General features: G+C 42.7%; 1 protein-coding gene across 1 annotated transcript in view; it reads left to right on the plus strand.

The window, feature by feature from the left end:
* The window catches only part of DNAH9 (dynein axonemal heavy chain 9), a 310,542-nt gene that overhangs the window by 79,942 nt on the left and 212,525 nt on the right, over positions 1–18,075 (plus strand). Inside the window, exons 18-22 of the mRNA XM_082440696.1 lie at positions 1,102–1,324; positions 1,927–2,093; positions 9,137–10,007; positions 12,470–12,600; positions 12,909–13,035. Of these exons, the coding sequence (XP_082296822.1) occupies positions 1,102–1,324; positions 1,927–2,093; positions 9,137–10,007; positions 12,470–12,600; positions 12,909–13,035 (1,519 nt within the window). The remainder of the gene's footprint in view (positions 1–1,101; positions 1,325–1,926; positions 2,094–9,136; positions 10,008–12,469; positions 12,601–12,908; positions 13,036–18,075) is intronic.

The raw sequence follows: 18,075 nt of genomic DNA on the forward strand, positions 1-18,075 counted from the left end.
TGCTTCTGCTACTCTGACTTTCCCCTTTTCCTCAAGAGAATCAAACTGAATCCAGCTTCAGCGCCTTTACTCATGCTGCCCCCTCTCCCTGGAAAGCTCTTTTCGTGTTTCTTTCTTGGCTCACTCCTTCATATTGTTTACATTTCTGCTCAAACGTCACCTCCATAGAAAGGCCTTTACTGACCACTTCATATAAAATAGTTCTGACCTTAGTCTCTATGCCCTTATCTCATGGCACTCATCACCATGTGAAACTGTACCATTTATCTCATTGATCTGTGTCATATTTATTTTTCCCACTAGAATGTAAGTTTCATGAGGACAGAGACTTTGTTTATCTTATTTAGTATCCTATCCTCACAACCTGGAAGCCGGCTAGGGCTCGTAATAGTTGCCCAATAAACATTTTTGAATTTAAGAATGAATCTCATTTAACTCTCACAATAACCAGTGAGAAAGAAATGATTTTTCCAATCTTATAGATGAGGAAACTGAGGCTCAGAGATGTTCAATGACTTGGCCATGGTTACACATCTAGTAAGTGTCAAAATTAAACCCAAGTGTGTATGACCTTAGAGGCCATAGTATTTATTTTCAGTTTTTAAAAAATTAATTTGAGATTCACAACATAATTTGTAATATATTTACTTTGAAATAATTTCAGACTTACAAAAAAAGTTGTAAAAATAGTACAAAGAATTCTCTTTTACCTTTACTCAACTTTCCCAAATGATATCATCTTAGATAACCGTGGTACAGTTATCAACACAAGGAAGTTAGTATTGATGTGGAAGTAGTAACTTACTTAGTACAGACTTATTCACATTTCACCAGTTGTCCCAGTAATGCACCCTCCATCATGGAGGGCTAAGTCTTTGTCCTTTGCGACCTTGACACTTCTGAAGAGGGTCATATCTTACCATCAGGATGTGGAGAGTTTTCCATAATAATACCCTCAGGATATGCAGAGTTTTCCATAATAATACCATGAGGATGGAGAGTTTTCCATAATAATAGCTATTAATGTTGGGGGAATAAATAAATCTTCCTTTCAAGGAGTGAAAGGAGAATGGCTCCTCACATTCTGTTTGTTTTGCTCAGCTTGGCCGACCTTGAAACATTTATTAAAAACAGCGAGAGCGGCTTGCTCAAGAAAGTCGGAAAAGGAGATTTCCAAGGATTGGTTGAAATTATGGGACACCTTATGGCTCTTAAAGAACGACAGAGCAGCACCGATGAGATGTTTGAGCCTTTAAAGCAGACTATTGAATTGCTGAAGACCTATGGACAAGAATTGCCGGAAACACTGTTCAGGCAGCTGGAGGTCAGTGCAAAAAAAGCTTATGTTTTCTTAATAAAAGAGATAGACGGAAAGTTTGGGGATTTCAGAGTGAGATGAGGTGGGTTGAAGTAAATGAAAAACAGGGCTTGGTGATAACTCAAGGTCCATGCTTTGGAGCTAAATGTGTCACACATGTATAATGTGTACCACTTTCTTGAAACTCAATAAATATGAAACACTGTAACGCTGGACATATATGGGAGAACTGATGTGGATGATGTGTTTGGGTTCTTTTTCCAGAATTAGGGAAGAGCCGAATTTTTCATTCGGAGAACAAAAAACAGATCGGAGGAATGTTATGATGGTCTAAGAGGAGATGTGGGGCATAAAAGGAAATAACTAGGCACTCTTAGAAAATGTAGAAAAGGGCAAGAGTTACTGGGTTAGAAGTTAAGGGCAAGAAGGATAGTGTTGAATCAGAAGTAGGTGATCGTCGGGAGAGTGGGCATCCAGGGAGCCGAGTCAAGGGTCGAACGATGCCACGGCATCAGAGCCTGGCATCGGGGCAGAGATGAAGACATCTGGGTGCGTCCAGCCTCAGGACTGTGGGGGAGGGTCTGACCACACTGAGGTCTCCTTTGCAGGAGCTGCCTGAGAAATGGAACAACATTAAAAAGATGGCTGTTACCGTGAGGCAGCAGGTGGCCCCCCTGCAGGCGAATGAAGTGACCCTCCTCCGCCAGAGGTGCGCAGCCTTCGAGGCAGAGCAGCAGCGGTTCTGGGAGCGATTCCGCAGAGAAGCCCCCTTCAGGTATGCACCCAAGTTGCCACCACTGCTTCCCGGCCTTTAAGCACGGCAGCATCTTAAGTCACGGTGATCTCTCTGTGGAGTTCGTGTATTCTTTCAACAAGAGACGACTAGTTACTAGTCTTCCCTCCCGCTTAGGTCCACTGGTTAGAACCTGGTGCTCATGTTCACAGAGTACCGCTGCGGCCCGTGTGGGGTGAACAAAGGCTGTACAAATACTTAAGAAAAAGTCTAGAAGCTTCTGTGTCTCCAGGTCTGTAAAGGGATTGTGTGTGGTAAGAGTACTAGGTTTTTACTAAACTGTTAGTATTCTAAATTCTCCCAGACTCCTGTTCTTTCGGTTTAAAAAAGTGGCTGATAGAATTTTAAAATAATTTTGGAAGGCACTTCAGTAGCCTAATGGCAGGATTTGAAGTGATGGATTTACTTCAAGGTGTACTTTCTCTGCTTAGTAGTTAGTTCTCAGGCTCCTCCCTACTTGTGGTCAGGGGTCTTTACACGAACAAAACAGCTGTGGGATGGGCAACACCCATCCACACGTGCCCACGTGCACACACACACACACACACACACAAGTCCTTTTCTCAGGGGCTCACTGCCTTGGTGGAGAAATCTACAGGGTCTGCTCCTGGTCTGCTCCTCGGCGTCAGGGGCTCCAGCCAGGAGAACCAGCCGGTTCTGTGTCTGCTGACATGCCAGCTGAAGTGGACACTCTCCCCTCAGTCCAACTCCGGGGTTTGCTTCTGTTTCCCTAGCTGGGCTTCCTGCTGGGTCTCTTCTGTAGTTTTGGAAGTCACTAGACTGAAAAATGCCCTATGTAAGGAGCAAGGAAGCTTTTTATTTTCAAGGGTTACTTACAGAAATCTGACATTGAGAGATACACGCTAAAGCAACAAACAAAATGGAAAAATAAATCACAGCTTTATCGGGAGGAAAGACAACATAATGATTAAGTACATGGACTCTGGATTTAACAAGACCGGTGTCTAATCTCAGGTTCACTACTCACTGCCTAAGTCAGGGCAGTCACTTAATATCTCTTTGCTTCAGTTGCCTCATCTGTAAAGCGGGGTTAATAATAGTATCCACCTCATAAGGTTGTTGATACGATTAAATAACGAATCTTTGCAAGTTTTTAGCATAGGACCTGGCACTAGGGTAACCAGCCATCCTGGTTTACCTGGGACAGTTCTGGGGGTTTTTTTCTTTTCTATTTTTTTTTTTTTTATTAAAGTATAGTTGATTTACAGTGTTGTGCTAATTGGGACGGTTGTGGTTTTAACACTGAAAGTCATACATCCAGGGAAGCCCCTCTATTTCAGGCAAACTGAGACTTGGTCACCACACCTGGCACACAGTAAGGGCCTACCTATTCTATTATTCATTCATCAAACATTTCGTAAGCAGCTACTGTCTCCCAAGCATTATACTTGGGGCTAGAGAGCACGAGATGAGTATGTCAAGAGGCAGGTGAGGACAGATGTGTAAACTGTGCTTAGGATAAACGCACAACGTGGAGCTCTAAAGCATGAAAACCACCTGGGGTCCAGTCTGTCCCACAGACCAACTAAATCAGACTCTCTGGCGGTGACACCGGGCATCAGTAGTTTGTAATGCTCCCCAGGTGACTCCAATGTGCAGCCAAGGTAGAGACTGCCTCCCTAAGGGAAGTAACTGGTTCCCTTTTAAGCAATCATGCCAGGGCATACAACTCCAAATGAGTCTGTGTCCCTTTAGAATAAGTGCCTTAGGAGCTATGCCCTTGTTCCAAAGAAGCATCTATTGCTCAAAACATTTGTGGAACTTCTTTTGGGACTATTCCTTCAGAGTCTGAAGCACATTCTTTTGATTCTCCTTTGGGCATGCAGTTGAATTTCTGAAATTCAACACTGATCATACAGGGCCAAAGCTGGTGAGGCAGGCGGGCAATCAAGCTGGGTATTTCTGCTCAGTGCTAACAACATCCATACCTAAGGCAACAGCCACAAAGGTAATGACACTGATATCTTTACATCATCTGTCTCTTTTTTAAGCAATTTCTAAAAAGGAATTCCAAAGATGTCTGGTGAAATATCTTCCCAAAAAGACTCCTGAGACTGCCTGAATGGAACAGCACTCGTTTGCTGGTGTATTTCTGTATGTCTATTGGAAATCTGGTATCCCTCCTTCCTAGTTACACCACATGTGTATATTGATCAGCTCTTGTTGTTTTTTAATTTGGTAGCTGCATTGGTTTTCCTTTCTTAGCACTTTTATTGATATCTATCTGCTGGCTGTGAGGATATTGCTACCCTTAACTGGGTCTTGCAAATTCACATCTGTTAATTTAACATGCAGATGAATCTTTGCAAGAGACTACTTTGAAAAGAACTGCTCACAGCAGTGTGGAAAGCCAAACATTACTGCAATTTTGATGTTTTTCCCTTCTTGTCAAGAAAACTATCAAGACTAGAGCAGAATTGTGGATTTATTGCTGAAGGGAATCTTCATGGGTGTGAACGCATGAGTTTGTTTCTTAGTTTCGTGTGCATGAACGTGTGTGTTTAAAATGTGCAGACACTGTGTGTGGCAAATGAGTTGAGTTCTGGTTCCTCCACTTTCAGATCAATTTCTAAAATGCATCTCTGTGAAGGCACGTTTCTGTTTCCGATTAGATTATAGGTGAAGCTCACGCTGATCTTGTCTTTGGGAGGAAAAGGAAAGTGCGTGTCTCATTTGGCCCTTGTAGTCTGACAGGTGCAGGATGAAGTCAGGTCATTGGGGGATGTTCTTTCTTAATGTTCAAGTTGAGTTTTTCTTCTTCTTTCTGTTCTTAACTTGAAGCTGTATCAGCACATTCCTAGCTGAGCTCTCTCGCTTCTCAGTAATCGGCTAAACCATCATAGCCAGATTCAAGCCCTTCTCACACCTCTTGAAATTGGAGACTCATTCTCCCCTTTGAGTGACAGGGATGCAGCAAGCTTCTAGCGGCTCTCTTGCTCAGTTCCTGCCCTTGAGCACAGGCTTCCTGGCTTTAAGGAATGAATGCCATGTTATCCAGTCTCCTTACCCACATCAAGACCAGGATAATCCAGGGGTTTCTGGGTCAAAGCATTTGATCCCTATAAGCTCCAGTTCAATGGAGACCATCAGTGTTTCCAGCTGGCCAGCCACCAGATTCTGTGAACGGTGGGGAGAACCTTCCTAAAGACCTCCTGCCATTGGGTGCTGTCCTGCATGACAACCAGCAAAGCAAGGCTTTCCAAATAGCCCAGTGCAGCAAACGTGAGGAAAGAAGGGCCTTCATCTTGCTTGTGCAGGGTCTCTTGTCCCTTCAAACTTTGGAGAAAAGAGCAGTATTAGTCATGAAATCTCTCAGGGACATATCAGTATCCTCAGACATGTCATTAGTTCAGCTTGACCCTGTTCTTGCAGTTAATCTGACTCACTCACATGAGTCAGGCTTCCGTAGAGTAGAAGAGGTTGTGTTCTCAACAGTGGAGTCAGCAAAAAATGATTTAAGTGCTAGGATCTTCAGATAATACAGATTCCCTGACCTCAAGGACTTACAGCCTCAGGGTCAATTTCAAAAATGAGTAACCAGACATGTCCATTGGGGCCAACTTTAACGCCCACTGGGGAGGCAGTTCACAGCCCTTGCAGAAGCTGTGCTTCAGCCAATGGGCAAATGAGACTTAGCTATTTGGAAAAAAGAGAGGTGGACAGCAAAGATATTCCAGGCAAAGGAAGCAGAACATAGAGACACACAGGGAGACGAAAACATAACAAACAGCTGGAGGACTGCATGTATGTGTGGCTGGGATGCAGGATGTGGGAGATGAGGATGGAGAGGTCCAGGTGACCAGGGTTTGACCATGAATGAGCACTGAGGAGTACAAGCATGAGAACAACACACATCATGGAAACACCAGTCTTGTGGCTGCAGAGGGCAGAGTGGAGCGAGATGGACTCAAGGTGGGGCCTCCATGGGATGGTGGGTGATTGCAACAGCTGGGTGCGAAGCAGGAGGACTGAACTGAAGCTGTGGCAGTGAGCATGGGGGAGGAGGATGGACGTGAGGGAGACTTAGGAGGGAGAATCAACAGGACTGAGTGAATATGGGAGATGAGCAGGGAGAGAGCCTGGTGTAATTCTCCATCTTCCATCTGGACCAGTAAGCTGGAAAAGGTATGTTCTGCTGCTCCTGAGATGGGGCCACAGGATGGGAAGAGCTGAAAGGTCACCAGGTCAGAGGGGGCGTGCTGAGTTTTATGGTACCTGTGGGGTATCAAGCACAGGTGTGTCACTGTTCCTTGTACGTGCAGGTATGGAACTGAGGTTGACATTTACCAGCCGCTCACTTCCCAAGAATTCATTTAAGTCACTTATTCCTCTCTTTCTCTTTGTGCCTATGTCTAGGGCAGGCCCGAATCTATACTTTTTCCAAGATCATGCAGATGAGCACTGTATTTCCATTTCTCTTAATTATAGTTTTATTCATCCAGACTTTCCAGGCATTTCTCTTTTAGATTAAAATACTTTTGCATTATTATTTCAATTTCAAAGACTAACTACACCCTTTCCCCTCCTATTACTTTCTTGTTCTCACACTGTATTGTTCCCCCAGGCTTTGGAGAACTGCTTCAAGTTTATTAGGCACATTAATCAGATCTGTGAATATCCTGACAGTTTGCACTAGAGCTTTGAAACAGGAAGAGGGTTACTTGCTCCCCTGTCTAGAGGTTCCTTTCACTACTTAGGTCAAATTAACTTTTATGTGTGCTCAGCTACAGGAAATGAAAGTCCACAGATTTAAACCATAAACAAAAATTATGCCACGGGGCAGATGAAGTTTGGAATAGGTTTGACAGATGATCACCTCCTACAAATATTTGAGGAACCAGTATTGATTCAAGGATGTTCATGTGCACTGAGGAAAGAAGAGTTAGGAAGATCATTCATTGTCTTCTGTGTCCACAGCCCCCAACACTCTGATAGCACCTGTCCTATCGAATATGCCTGAATTTTATTCCATTAATAAATTAAACAGAATGTGGGCTTTTAGAATTTGTCTGATTTATACTAACACCAAGAAGCTAAATTCACTTTCCAAGTTCACTCTAATAAAGATAAAAAGTAGAACCAACACACTACACACTCCAACAATTAGTCTTTGGAGAGAATATGCAGAAGGAACCTTCATGCTTGGTAATCTTTCCTGCTGACCCACTTGCCACGAGGATGTTACATTTCTTTCCTTCTAGTTCTTTCTCTACTGCTCTCATAGAAGAGAAAGCTACTTTCCTATGTAGACAGAGGGCCCTCTTCAACTCTGAGAACTCCAACCCATTCTGAAACACTTGGGGACTGGACAACAGTGAAGACACACGGTGATATTCAGTCTCATTCTCTTAAGATGAAAATACACAACCAGGGCACATGAGCCAAAACTATTTAGATGGAACAAGTGGGAATCAAACATAGCAAGCATCAAAGTTAATCTGACACTAATTTAATGATATGCATAACTGTTATTGTGTTGCATGGTAATTAGGCTTAAGTGGCAAGCAGTTCAGGTAAATGACTTTAATTAGGATTACTTTCCATCCGTCAAGTCAAATATTTCCAGAGACAGCTGAGAGGAGAGACAGTTCAAGAAAAGGAGTTTGTATGTCATCCTCCTCCTTTTTCCCTCCCCTCTGTACCCCACCAACCAACACACACACACACGGGATCAGAGGAAATGGCCAATTCTCTAATCACTCCTTTCCTCTCAACTTTCCCTTTATGTTGGAACCCGTGATACCCTATTCTGATTCTAGAGAAAGATGGTATTCACACTTAAGTCATGGTATCCCTGCTATCTAGCCTTCCATGCACACAGAAACAAGAAGATCTGAGACTGGTGATGGGAAGAAAGGATAAAGGGAGGCTGGGGGAGGAAAATGAGAGGCTCCTTGAACATTGTTCTGGGTGCTCCTGACCCATGTGGGTCCCTGTGCACGTGCAGTTCTTACGTTGGAGGAGAGGCTCTGCCGGGAATGCAGGTTGGAGGGGCTGCAGGGTAAAGGAGGTTCACGGCCGTGAGGACCAGGAGGAGCAGTGGGGGCCGTGAGGACCCACTGGGAAGAAGAGGAGGAGGAAACGTGAACTCGAACTGTAAAGCGTGATGTAGTGCTTACACGAGTCCAGCGCAGAGCCAGAGGCTGCCGCAGGACGCAGGAGGAGATCAGGGGCCGCTTGAAGGAGGTACTTGGGGGACGCGGAGCCTGACAGGAGGCATGCAGCGCCGGAAAGCCAAGCAGTGCAGGCCCGCGGTGAGGGCTTTGTGCTCACGCTGCCAAGTCCCTAGCAGTGGTTCTCACATCTGGAGACCCTGTGCCCTGAAGGTGATGCAGGCCGTTAGCAAGGGCCTCACCGCAGAGAAGGACGCCAACCTGGCACATCGGAATCACCTGGGGAGTTTGGAAAATGCTGTTGCCTGGGTCCCGCCCCCAAGGATTCTGATTGAAGGAGACCAGGGAGCAGCCTGGGCATGGAGATCATTTCAAGCTTCCAGGAGGCTCTAAGGGGCAGCCAAGACTGAGAGCCACTGCCCTTAGAGGGAGCAATGCCAGAGTAGGTGAGGGTTGGCCTCTGTCTCTTACAGACCACCCACCACAAGTAGCTCCTGGTAGGAGCTTTGCCTGTACAGCCTCTGCAGTAACAGGACAATGCTCTTTTGTGTCAAGTGGGCTGGACGCCAGCAAGTGGAAGCAGAGTCTAAAGGGGGTTGAACAAAGGGGTGTTTCGCACTGCACCTGGGTGGGGGAGTTGGGGAGTATTTTTATTACCCTCTCAGACTGAAGAACAGACCCAGACATGGTGTTCCTCTTGAATCGCCAACTGGCTATGCTCGTCCCGCTCCAGCCTACCCTGGATGTCTCTTCTTTCCAGGCTTTGGTGACAGTCCCTGCCCTTTGCTAAAATACCAAGGATTTGAGGATTCGAGCTGGCATTACTCTGGTGATTCTAGGAGATGACTCTTGTGTGCTCTACTTATAAAGGGACAACATTGTGTTTTGTAGGTTTGATAGCACTGACCCTCATCAGATGCTGGATGCCAGGCACGTGGAGATCCAGCAGATGGAATCCACCATGGCCTCCATTTCTGCGTCTGCTAGCTTGTTTGAGGTCACCGTCCCTGACTATAAGCAACTGAGGCAGTGCAGGAAGGAGGCGTGCCAGCTGAAGGAGCTCTGGGACACAATTGGGATGGTGACCTCCAGTATCCATGCCTGGGAGACCACCACGTGGATGGATATCAACGTGGAGGCCATGGACTTGGAGTGCAAATGGTTTGCCAGGCACATCCGGAACCTCGACAAGGAGGTCAGGGCCTGGGATGCCTTCACAGGCCTGGAAAGCACCGTTTTGAACACCCTGACCTCCCTGAGGGCTGTGGCTGAACTGCAGAACCCGGCCATGCGGGAGCGGCACTGGAGGCAGCTGATGCAGGCCACGGGCGTGACCTTCACCATGGACGAGGGCACCACCCTGGCACACCTCCTGCAGCTTCAGCTCCACCACTTTGAGGACGAGGTCCGGGGCATCGTAGACAGAGCTGTGAAAGAGACGGGCATGGAGAAGGTCTTGAAGGAGCTGCAGACCACCTGGGTCCGCATGGAATTCCAGTACGAGCCCCACCCGCAGACCTACGTGCCTCTGCTGCGGTCCAACGAGGACCTCATCGAGGTTCTGGAGGATAACCAAGTCCAGCTTCAGAACCTGATGATGTCCAGGTACATTGCCTTCTTCCTGGAGGAAGTATCGGGCTGGCAGAAGAAGCTGTCCACTGCTGACGCCGTCATCTCCCTCTGGTTTGACGTGCAGCGCACATGGTCTCATCTAGAAAGTATATTCATCGGATCTGAAGATATCCGGGCTCAGCTGCCCCAGGTACCTGCTCCCTCTGTTCCCATCCCTGAGTCAAGGGATGATCCCCCAGTTCCTGCATCCTCTAGACCTTTCCTTCTCTGCCTCCCTGCCTTGGCTTCACCCAGGGGCACCTCCAGTAAACATTGACCTTCCAAGCCACCAAAAGTCAGGCAGAGGAAAAGAGAGAAAGTGAAATGTATGCCAGCGAGTTTGTTCCTAATGTGTAGGAAAAAGAAAGGAGAACCTGGTTTTAAAACCAAAACCAAAAAAAGTGTACAGGAGAAAGGAGGTCAAAACTATGAGCTGCTCTTGGTGTGCTCCACACGTAATTACAGTGCAGGTATCGACTGGAAGTGAGCATCCTTTCCAGGCAAACTCAAGCTCCTTCTCTGCAGCGAGCTGTTCTGTAGAACTCGGGCCTGTGCCAGCAGGCTAAATACCAGTCTTCAGCTAAATACTAAATGAGGAATTTCGCTAAATATGCATTCTTCTCATTACTACCTTTCCGGTAGTTGCTTGCCCCTTGTAATTTGTCCTAATTAATGTGCATTAATGTACTTCCCCCCCCAGTGGACTCTAATTCATTTAAAAAGAGATTTTCCAGACTTCTTCTGTGTCCCTCAGCACAGCAGCACAGCGAGTTCTCTGCTTACAAATTAGTTTGATTCCAAAATGTCATATGTTGTCTAGACCTTGTTTCAGAGTTAAAGCACATTCCATCAAAACATGATATTTTTCCAGCTCATCCCACAAATGCATATTTAGTGTAATAATGCACATTAAAGATTGTACATTTGCAATGAAAAATAACAGAAAATAATCCTGCTATAGCTATTGTCATTAAGCAAAATTGAATAAGCCAGATTTTATTAATCTCCAACGCTAATGATTGAAGAAGGGCAGGTTTAATGAGAAGGGGGTGTAGGTGGAGGCTTTTGTACACATTTTGAAGGAGACATTTGAGAACTTTCAATTCAACATAATAAAGAATTCATATCATTAACTTCTCAGGTTTGTGTGTAAAACATATAAATACATTTATTTTCTTTGTATTAACAATATGGTAACAAAGACAACTCTGAAATGTAATAAATCAGTCATCATCTTACATCCTACCTAGTAAATATTTTCATTCATTATGAATATTTCCCAACTTTTTTTCACATATATACATGTTTTTACACAACTGCTCTCAGTGTAATTACAATTTTCTATTCGGCTCTTTTCATTTGAACATTTATGTCAGATATTTCCGATACTTCTATAACCTTGATACTTTTTCATTTTTAATTGTCATAAGATATCTCACTGAGGAATCATAATTTACTTCACCTCACCCTCTTATTTTTAAATCTTCTTGGGAGAGAGGCCCAGATCACAGAGGTCCCAGCAGACTGGAGCCGGTGGCCCGGGTTTGAGTTGCAGGACCTTAGGGAAGTTACTTAAGCTCTCAGTGTCTTGGTTTTCTCATCTGTAAATTAGGACTAATACTAGTCCCTACTTCAAGAAGTTAAAGTAGCGCACACAGCAATGCCATTATGATTGTTGTTATGTAATAATAGCCACACAAGCTCTCATCAGGTGCCAGGTGTTGGCCTAAAGTGCTTTGCATTTATTATTGTCTCAGTCATTTCAACAACACTGTGAGGGTGTGTGCGTTTGGGGGGAATGATAATATCTAATTAACTTTGACATCATAGTAGCACATTTGCTGTTGGAAACACTTTGGTTATATAAACTTTTGCTTGGACCCAGAAAGAACATTGGATCCACCATCTCCCTGACTTAGGAATTATGTATTTTATGCCAACAGTTCTCAAAGTGTGGTCTGGTGACCCCTGGGGGTGGTCCCTGAGACCTTTCCAGGGGATCCTCAAGGTCAAAATTATCTTTATAATAATACTGATGGTATTTGCCTTTTTAACTCATTCTTCCATGAGCGTACAATGGAGTTTTACAGAGGCTACATGATGTGATATCACAACAGACTGAATGTAGAAGCAGAGAAGAGAATCTGGCCATCTTCTAAGTTAGACATTAAACATATTTGCCAAAAAAAACGTGAAGTGATGCCACTTTTTCTCTAAGTTATATTGTTTAGGAGAATATAATTATTTTGGATAAAAATATGTTATCATGTTAACATAATGGGCTTATTATTGTTATTTTTTAAATGAATTGATAAATATTTTTAAAAATTTCTCAACTTTAGCTTCTAATATAGAATATACATGGATAGATATAATATTACCTACATAAACAATAGCTCTTTCCACTCCTCAGTAATTTTTACAAACATAAAGGGACTTCAAGACCAAAATGTTTGCGAACCACTGTTTCAAGCTAAAGGCATTTCCTCCTTTGAGACTAATCTCTGTATTAGACAACTAGGAGCAGTTTCAAAAGCAGACTTAGTACATGAAGGTAGCTTCTTGAAATTGAGGGGGGTGGTAGTTAATTTTTTTCCACATTTTTATTTGCAGGATTCTAAAAGATTTGAAGGCATCGACACTGACTTTAAAGAGTTAGCTTATGATGCTCAGAAAACTCCAAACGTAGTGGAAGCCACCAACAAATCAGGTCTTTATGAAAAGTTGGAAGATATTCAGAGCAGGTGATGGTCGGTTTGCAGCCCCTTTTGTAATGTGTTTCCTTTCCCCGCTCTGTCTCTGAGATCCTTACCTTATTTAACTGCCCGAGTGAGAGAGTATGTCTGATTGTGTACCTTGATTTGCCTGTGTGGTCGGGTAATACGGGGTGTTAATAGAGGTGTTTATTGTGATGTTTGCAAATACCCATACATGTTCCATGCGTACATGATTTCTGCGTGTAATCCATAGGTTGCACTGGTTTTCATTTAGGTAACATCTATGTGCCTATGGATCTAGGCAAACCTAATTAGGAAATTCTTTGTGCCCACAGACTGTACCTGTGTGAGAAGGCCCTGGCGGAGTACCTGGACACCAAAAGGCTTGCCTTCCCTAGGTTTTACTTTCTCTCCTCTTCTGACCTGTTAGACATCCTTTCCAACAGCACAGCCCCGCAACAGGTAAGCTGGGGAAGTACCTGTAGAAACATTCAGAAGGACCAAGATGCTCCAGCAGGAGAGTTTCAGGTTCCCCATCACGCCCCCTTAGGCAGTGTATGTATTTCAGACCTGTGTTGCCATCCTCATCATCCCTAACCTCAGAGCTTTCTTCATTTCCACCATTACTGCTTCTCAGGATGCCCGCCCCTCAGCCCATCAGTGGCTTTTTTTTTTTTAACAGCTTTATTGGAGTATAATTGCTTTACATTGTTGTGTTAGTTGCTGCTGTATAACCAAGTGAATCAGCTATACATATACATATATCCCCATATCCCCTCCCTCTTGTGTCTCCCTCCCACCCTCCCTATCCCACCCCTCTAGGTGATCACAAATCACCCAGCTGATCTCCCTGTGTTATGTAGCTGCTTCCCACTAGCTAGCTATTTTACATTTGGTAGTGTATATATGTCCATGCCACTCTCTCACTTCATCCCAGCTTACCATTCCACCTCCCTGTGTACTCAAGTCCATTCTCTACATCTGCGTCTTTATTCCTGTCCTGCCCCTAGGTTCTTCAGAACCTTTTTTTTTTTTTTTTTTAGATTCCACATATATGCGTTAATATACGATATTTGTTTTTCTCTTTCTGACTTACTTCAGTGTATGACAGACTCTAGGTTCATCCACCTCACTACAAATAACGCAGTTTTGTTTCTTTTTATGGCTAAGTAATATTCCATTGTATATATGTGCCACATCTTCTCTATCCATTCATCTGTCCATGGATACTTAGGTTGCTTCCATGTCCTGGCTATTGTAAATAGTGCTGCAATGAACATTGTGGTACATGACTCTTTTTGAATTATGGTTTTCTCAGGGTATACGTCCAGTAGTGGGATTGCTGGGTCATATAGTAGTTCTATTTTTAGTTTTTTAAGGAAGCTCCATACTGTTCTCCATAGTGGCTGTATCAATTTACATTCCCATCAACAGTGCAAGAGGGTTCCCTTTGCTCCACACCCTCTCCAGCATTTATTGTTCGTAGATTTTTTGATGATGACCATTCTGACTGGTGTGAGGTGATACCTCATTGTAGTTTTGATTTGCATTTCTCTAATGATTAGTGATATTGAGCATCCTTTCATGTGTTTGTTGGCAATCTGTATATCTTTTTTGGAGAGATGTCTATTTAGGTCTTCTGCCCATTTTTGGATTGGGTTGTTTTTTTGGTATTGAGCTGCATGAGCTGCTTGTATATTTTGGAGATTAATCCTTTGTCAGTTGCTTCATTGGCAAATAGTTTCTACCATTCTGAAGGTTGTCTTTTCGTCTTGTTTATGGTTTCCTTTGCTGTGCAAAAGCTTTTAAGTTTCACTAGGTCCCATTTGTTTATTTTTGTTTTTATTTCCCTTTCTCTAGGAGTTGGGTCAAAAAGGATCTTGCTGTGATTTATGTCATAGAGTGTTCTGCCTATGTTTTCCTCTAAGAGTTTTATAGTGTCTGGCCTTACATTTAGGTCTTTAATCCATTTTGAGTTTATTTTTGTGTATGGTGTTAGGGAGTGTTCTAATTTCATTCTTTTACATGTAGCTGTCCAGTTTTCCCAGCACCACTTATTGAAGAGGCTGTCTTTTCTCCATTGTATATCCTTGCCTCCTTTATCAAAGATAAGGTGACCATATGTGCGTGGGTTTATCTCTGGGCTTGCTATCCTGTTCCATTGATCTATATTTCTGTTTTTGTGCCACTACCATACTGTCTTGATTACTGTAGCTTTGTAGTGTAGTCTGAAGTCAGAGAGCCTGATTCCTCCAGCTCCATTTTTCTTTCTCAAGATTGCTTTGGGTATTCGGGGTCTTCTGTGTTTCCATACAGATTGTGAAATTTTTTGTTCTAGTTCTGTGAAAAATGCCATTGGTAATTTGATAGGGATTGCATTGAATCTGTAGATTGCTTTGGGTAGTATAGTCATTTTCACAATGTTGATTCTTCCAATCCAAGAACATGGTCTATCTCTTCATCTGTTTGTATCATTTTAATTTCTTTCATCAGTGTCTTATAGTTTTCTGCATACAGGTTTTTTTGTCTCCTTAGGTAGGGTTTATTCCTAGGTATTTTATTCTTTTTGTTGCAATGGTAAATGGGAGTGTTTTCTTAATTTCTGTTCCAGATATTTAATCATTAGTGTATAGGAGTGCAAGAAATTTCTGTGCATTAATTTTGTATCCTGCTACTCTACCAAATTCATTGATTAGCTCTAGTAGTTTTCTGGTAGCATCTTTAGGATTCTCTATGTATAGTATCATGTCATCTGCAAACAGTGACAATTTTACTTCTTCTTTTCTGATTTGGATTCCTTTTCTTTCTTTTTCTTCTCTGATTGCTGTGGCTAAAACTTCCAAAACTATGTTGAATAATAGTGGTGAGAGTGGACAGCCTTGTCTTGTTCCTGATCTTAGAGGAAATGGTTTCAGTTTTTCACCATTGAGAATGATGTTGGCTGTGGATTTGTCATATATGGCCTTTATTATGTTGAGGTAGGTTCCCTCTATGCCTACTTTCTGGAGTGTTTTTATCATAAATGGGTGTTGAATTTTGTCAAAAGCTTCTTCTGCATCTATTGAGATGATCATTTGGTTTTTATCCTTCAATTTGTTAATATGGTGTATTACATTGATTGATTTGTGTTTATTGAAGAATCCTTGCATTCAGGGATAAACCCCACTTGATCATGGTGTATGATCCTTTTAATGAGCTGCTGGATATCTGTTTGCTAGTATTTTGTTGAGGATTTTTGCATCTATGTTCATCGGTGATATTGGCCTATAGTTTTCTTTTTCTGTAACATCTGTGTCTGGTTTTGGTATCAGGGTGATGGTGGCCTCATAGAATGGGTTTGGGAGTGTTCCTCCCTCTGCTATATTTTGGAAGAGTTTGAGAAGGATAGATGTTAGCTGTTCTCTAAATGTTTGATAGAATTCGCCTGTGAAGCCATCTGGTCCTGGGCTTTTGTTTGTTGGAAGATTTTTTTTTTTTTAATTTTTATTTATTTATGGCTGTGTTGGGTCCTCGCCTCTGTGCGAGGGCCTTCTCCAGTTGTGGCAAGCGGGGGCCACTCTTCATCGCGGTGCACGGGCCTCTCACTATCGCGGCCTCTCTTGTTGCGGAGCACAGGCTCCAGACGCGCAGGCCCAGCAATCGTGGCCCAGGAGCCCAGCCGCTTCGCGGCACGTGGGATCCTCCCAGACCAGGGCTCGAACCTGTATCCCCTGCACCGGCAGGCGGACTCTCAACCACTGCACCACCAGGGAAGCCCCCTGTTGGAAGATTTTTAATCACAGTTTCAATTTCAGTGCTTGTGATTGGTCTGTTTATATTTTCTATGTCTTCCTGGTTCAGTCTCAGAATGTTGTGCTTTTCTAAGAATTTGTCCATTTCTTCCAGGTTGTCCATTTTATTGGTATATAGTTGTTTGTAGTAATCTCTCATGATCCTTTGTATTTCTGCAGAGTCAGTTGTTACTTCTCCTTTTTCATTTCTAATTCTGTTGATTTGAGTCTTCTCCCTTTTCTTCTTGATGAGTCTGGCTAATGGTTTACCAATTTTGTTTATCTTCTCAAAGAACCAGCTTTTAGGTTTATTGATCTTTGCTATCATTTCCTTCATTTCTTTTTCATTTATTTCTGATCTGATCTTTATGATTTCTTTCCTTCTGCTAACCTTGGGGTCTTTTTGTTCTTCTTTCTCTAACTGCTTTAGGTCTAAGGTTAGGTTGTTTATTTGAGGTTTCTCTTGTTTCTTCAGGTAGGATTGTATTACTATAAACTTCCCTCTTAGAACTGCTTTTGCTGCATCCCATAGGTGTTGGGCCGTCGTGTTTTCATTGTCATTTGTTTCTAGGTATTTTTTGATTTCCTCTTTGATTTCTTCAGTGATCTCTTGGTTATTTAGTAGCGTATTGTTTGGCCTCCATGTGTTTGTATGTTTTACAGTTTTTTTCCTGTAATTGCTATCAGTCTCATAGCATTGTGGTCGGAAAAGATACTTGATATGATTTCAATTTTCTTAAATTTACCAAGACTTGATTTGTGACCCAAGATATGATCTATCCTGGAGAATGTTCCATGAGCACTTGAGAAGAAAGTGTATTCTGTTGTTTTGGAATGGGATGTCCTATGAATATCAATTAAGTCTATCTTGTTTAATGTATCATTTAAAGCTTGTGTTTCCTTATTTATTTTCATTTTGGATGATCTGTCCATTTGTGAAAGTGGGGTGTTAAAGTCCCGTACTATTATTGTGTTACTGTCGATTTCCCCTTTTATGGCTGTTAACATTTGCCTTATGTATTGAGATGCTTCTATGTTGGATGCATAAATATTTACTATTGTTATATCTTCTTCTTGGATTGATCCCTTGATCATTATGTAGCGTCCTTCTTTGTCTCTTGTAATAGTCTTTATTTTAAAGTCATTGTGTCTGATGTGAGAATTGCTACTCCAGCTTTCTTTTGATTTCCATTTTAATGGAATATCTTTTTCCATCCCCTCACTTTCAGTCTGTATGTGTCCCTAGATCTGAAGTGGGTCTCTTGTAGACAGCATATATACAGGGCTTGTTTTTGTATCCATTTAGCCAGTCTATGTCTTTTGGTTGGAGCATTTAATCCATTTACATTTAAGGTAATTATTAATATGTATGTTCCTATTACCATTTTCTTAATTGTTTTGGGTTTGTTATTGTAGATCTTTTCCTTGTCTTGTGTTTCCTGCCTAGAGAAGTTCCTTTAGCATTTTTTGTAAAGCTGGTTTTGTGGTGCTGAATTCTCTTAGCTTCTGCTTGTCTGTAAAGGTTTTCATTTCTCCGTCGAACCTGAATGAGATCCTTGCTGGGTAGAGCAATCTTGGTTGTAGGTTTTTCCCTTTAATCACTTTAAATATGTCCTGCCACTCCCTTCTGGCTTGCAGAGTTTCTGCTGAAAGATCAGCTGTTAACCTTATGGGGATTCCCTTGTATGTTATTTGTTGCTTTTCCCTTGCTGTTTTTAATATTTTTTCTTTG

The sequence above is a fragment of the Balaenoptera physalus genome (genome assembly GCF_965194825.1).
Source record: "Balaenoptera physalus genome assembly, chromosome: 20".
Lineage (NCBI taxonomy): Eukaryota > Metazoa > Chordata > Mammalia > Artiodactyla > Balaenopteridae > Balaenoptera > Balaenoptera physalus.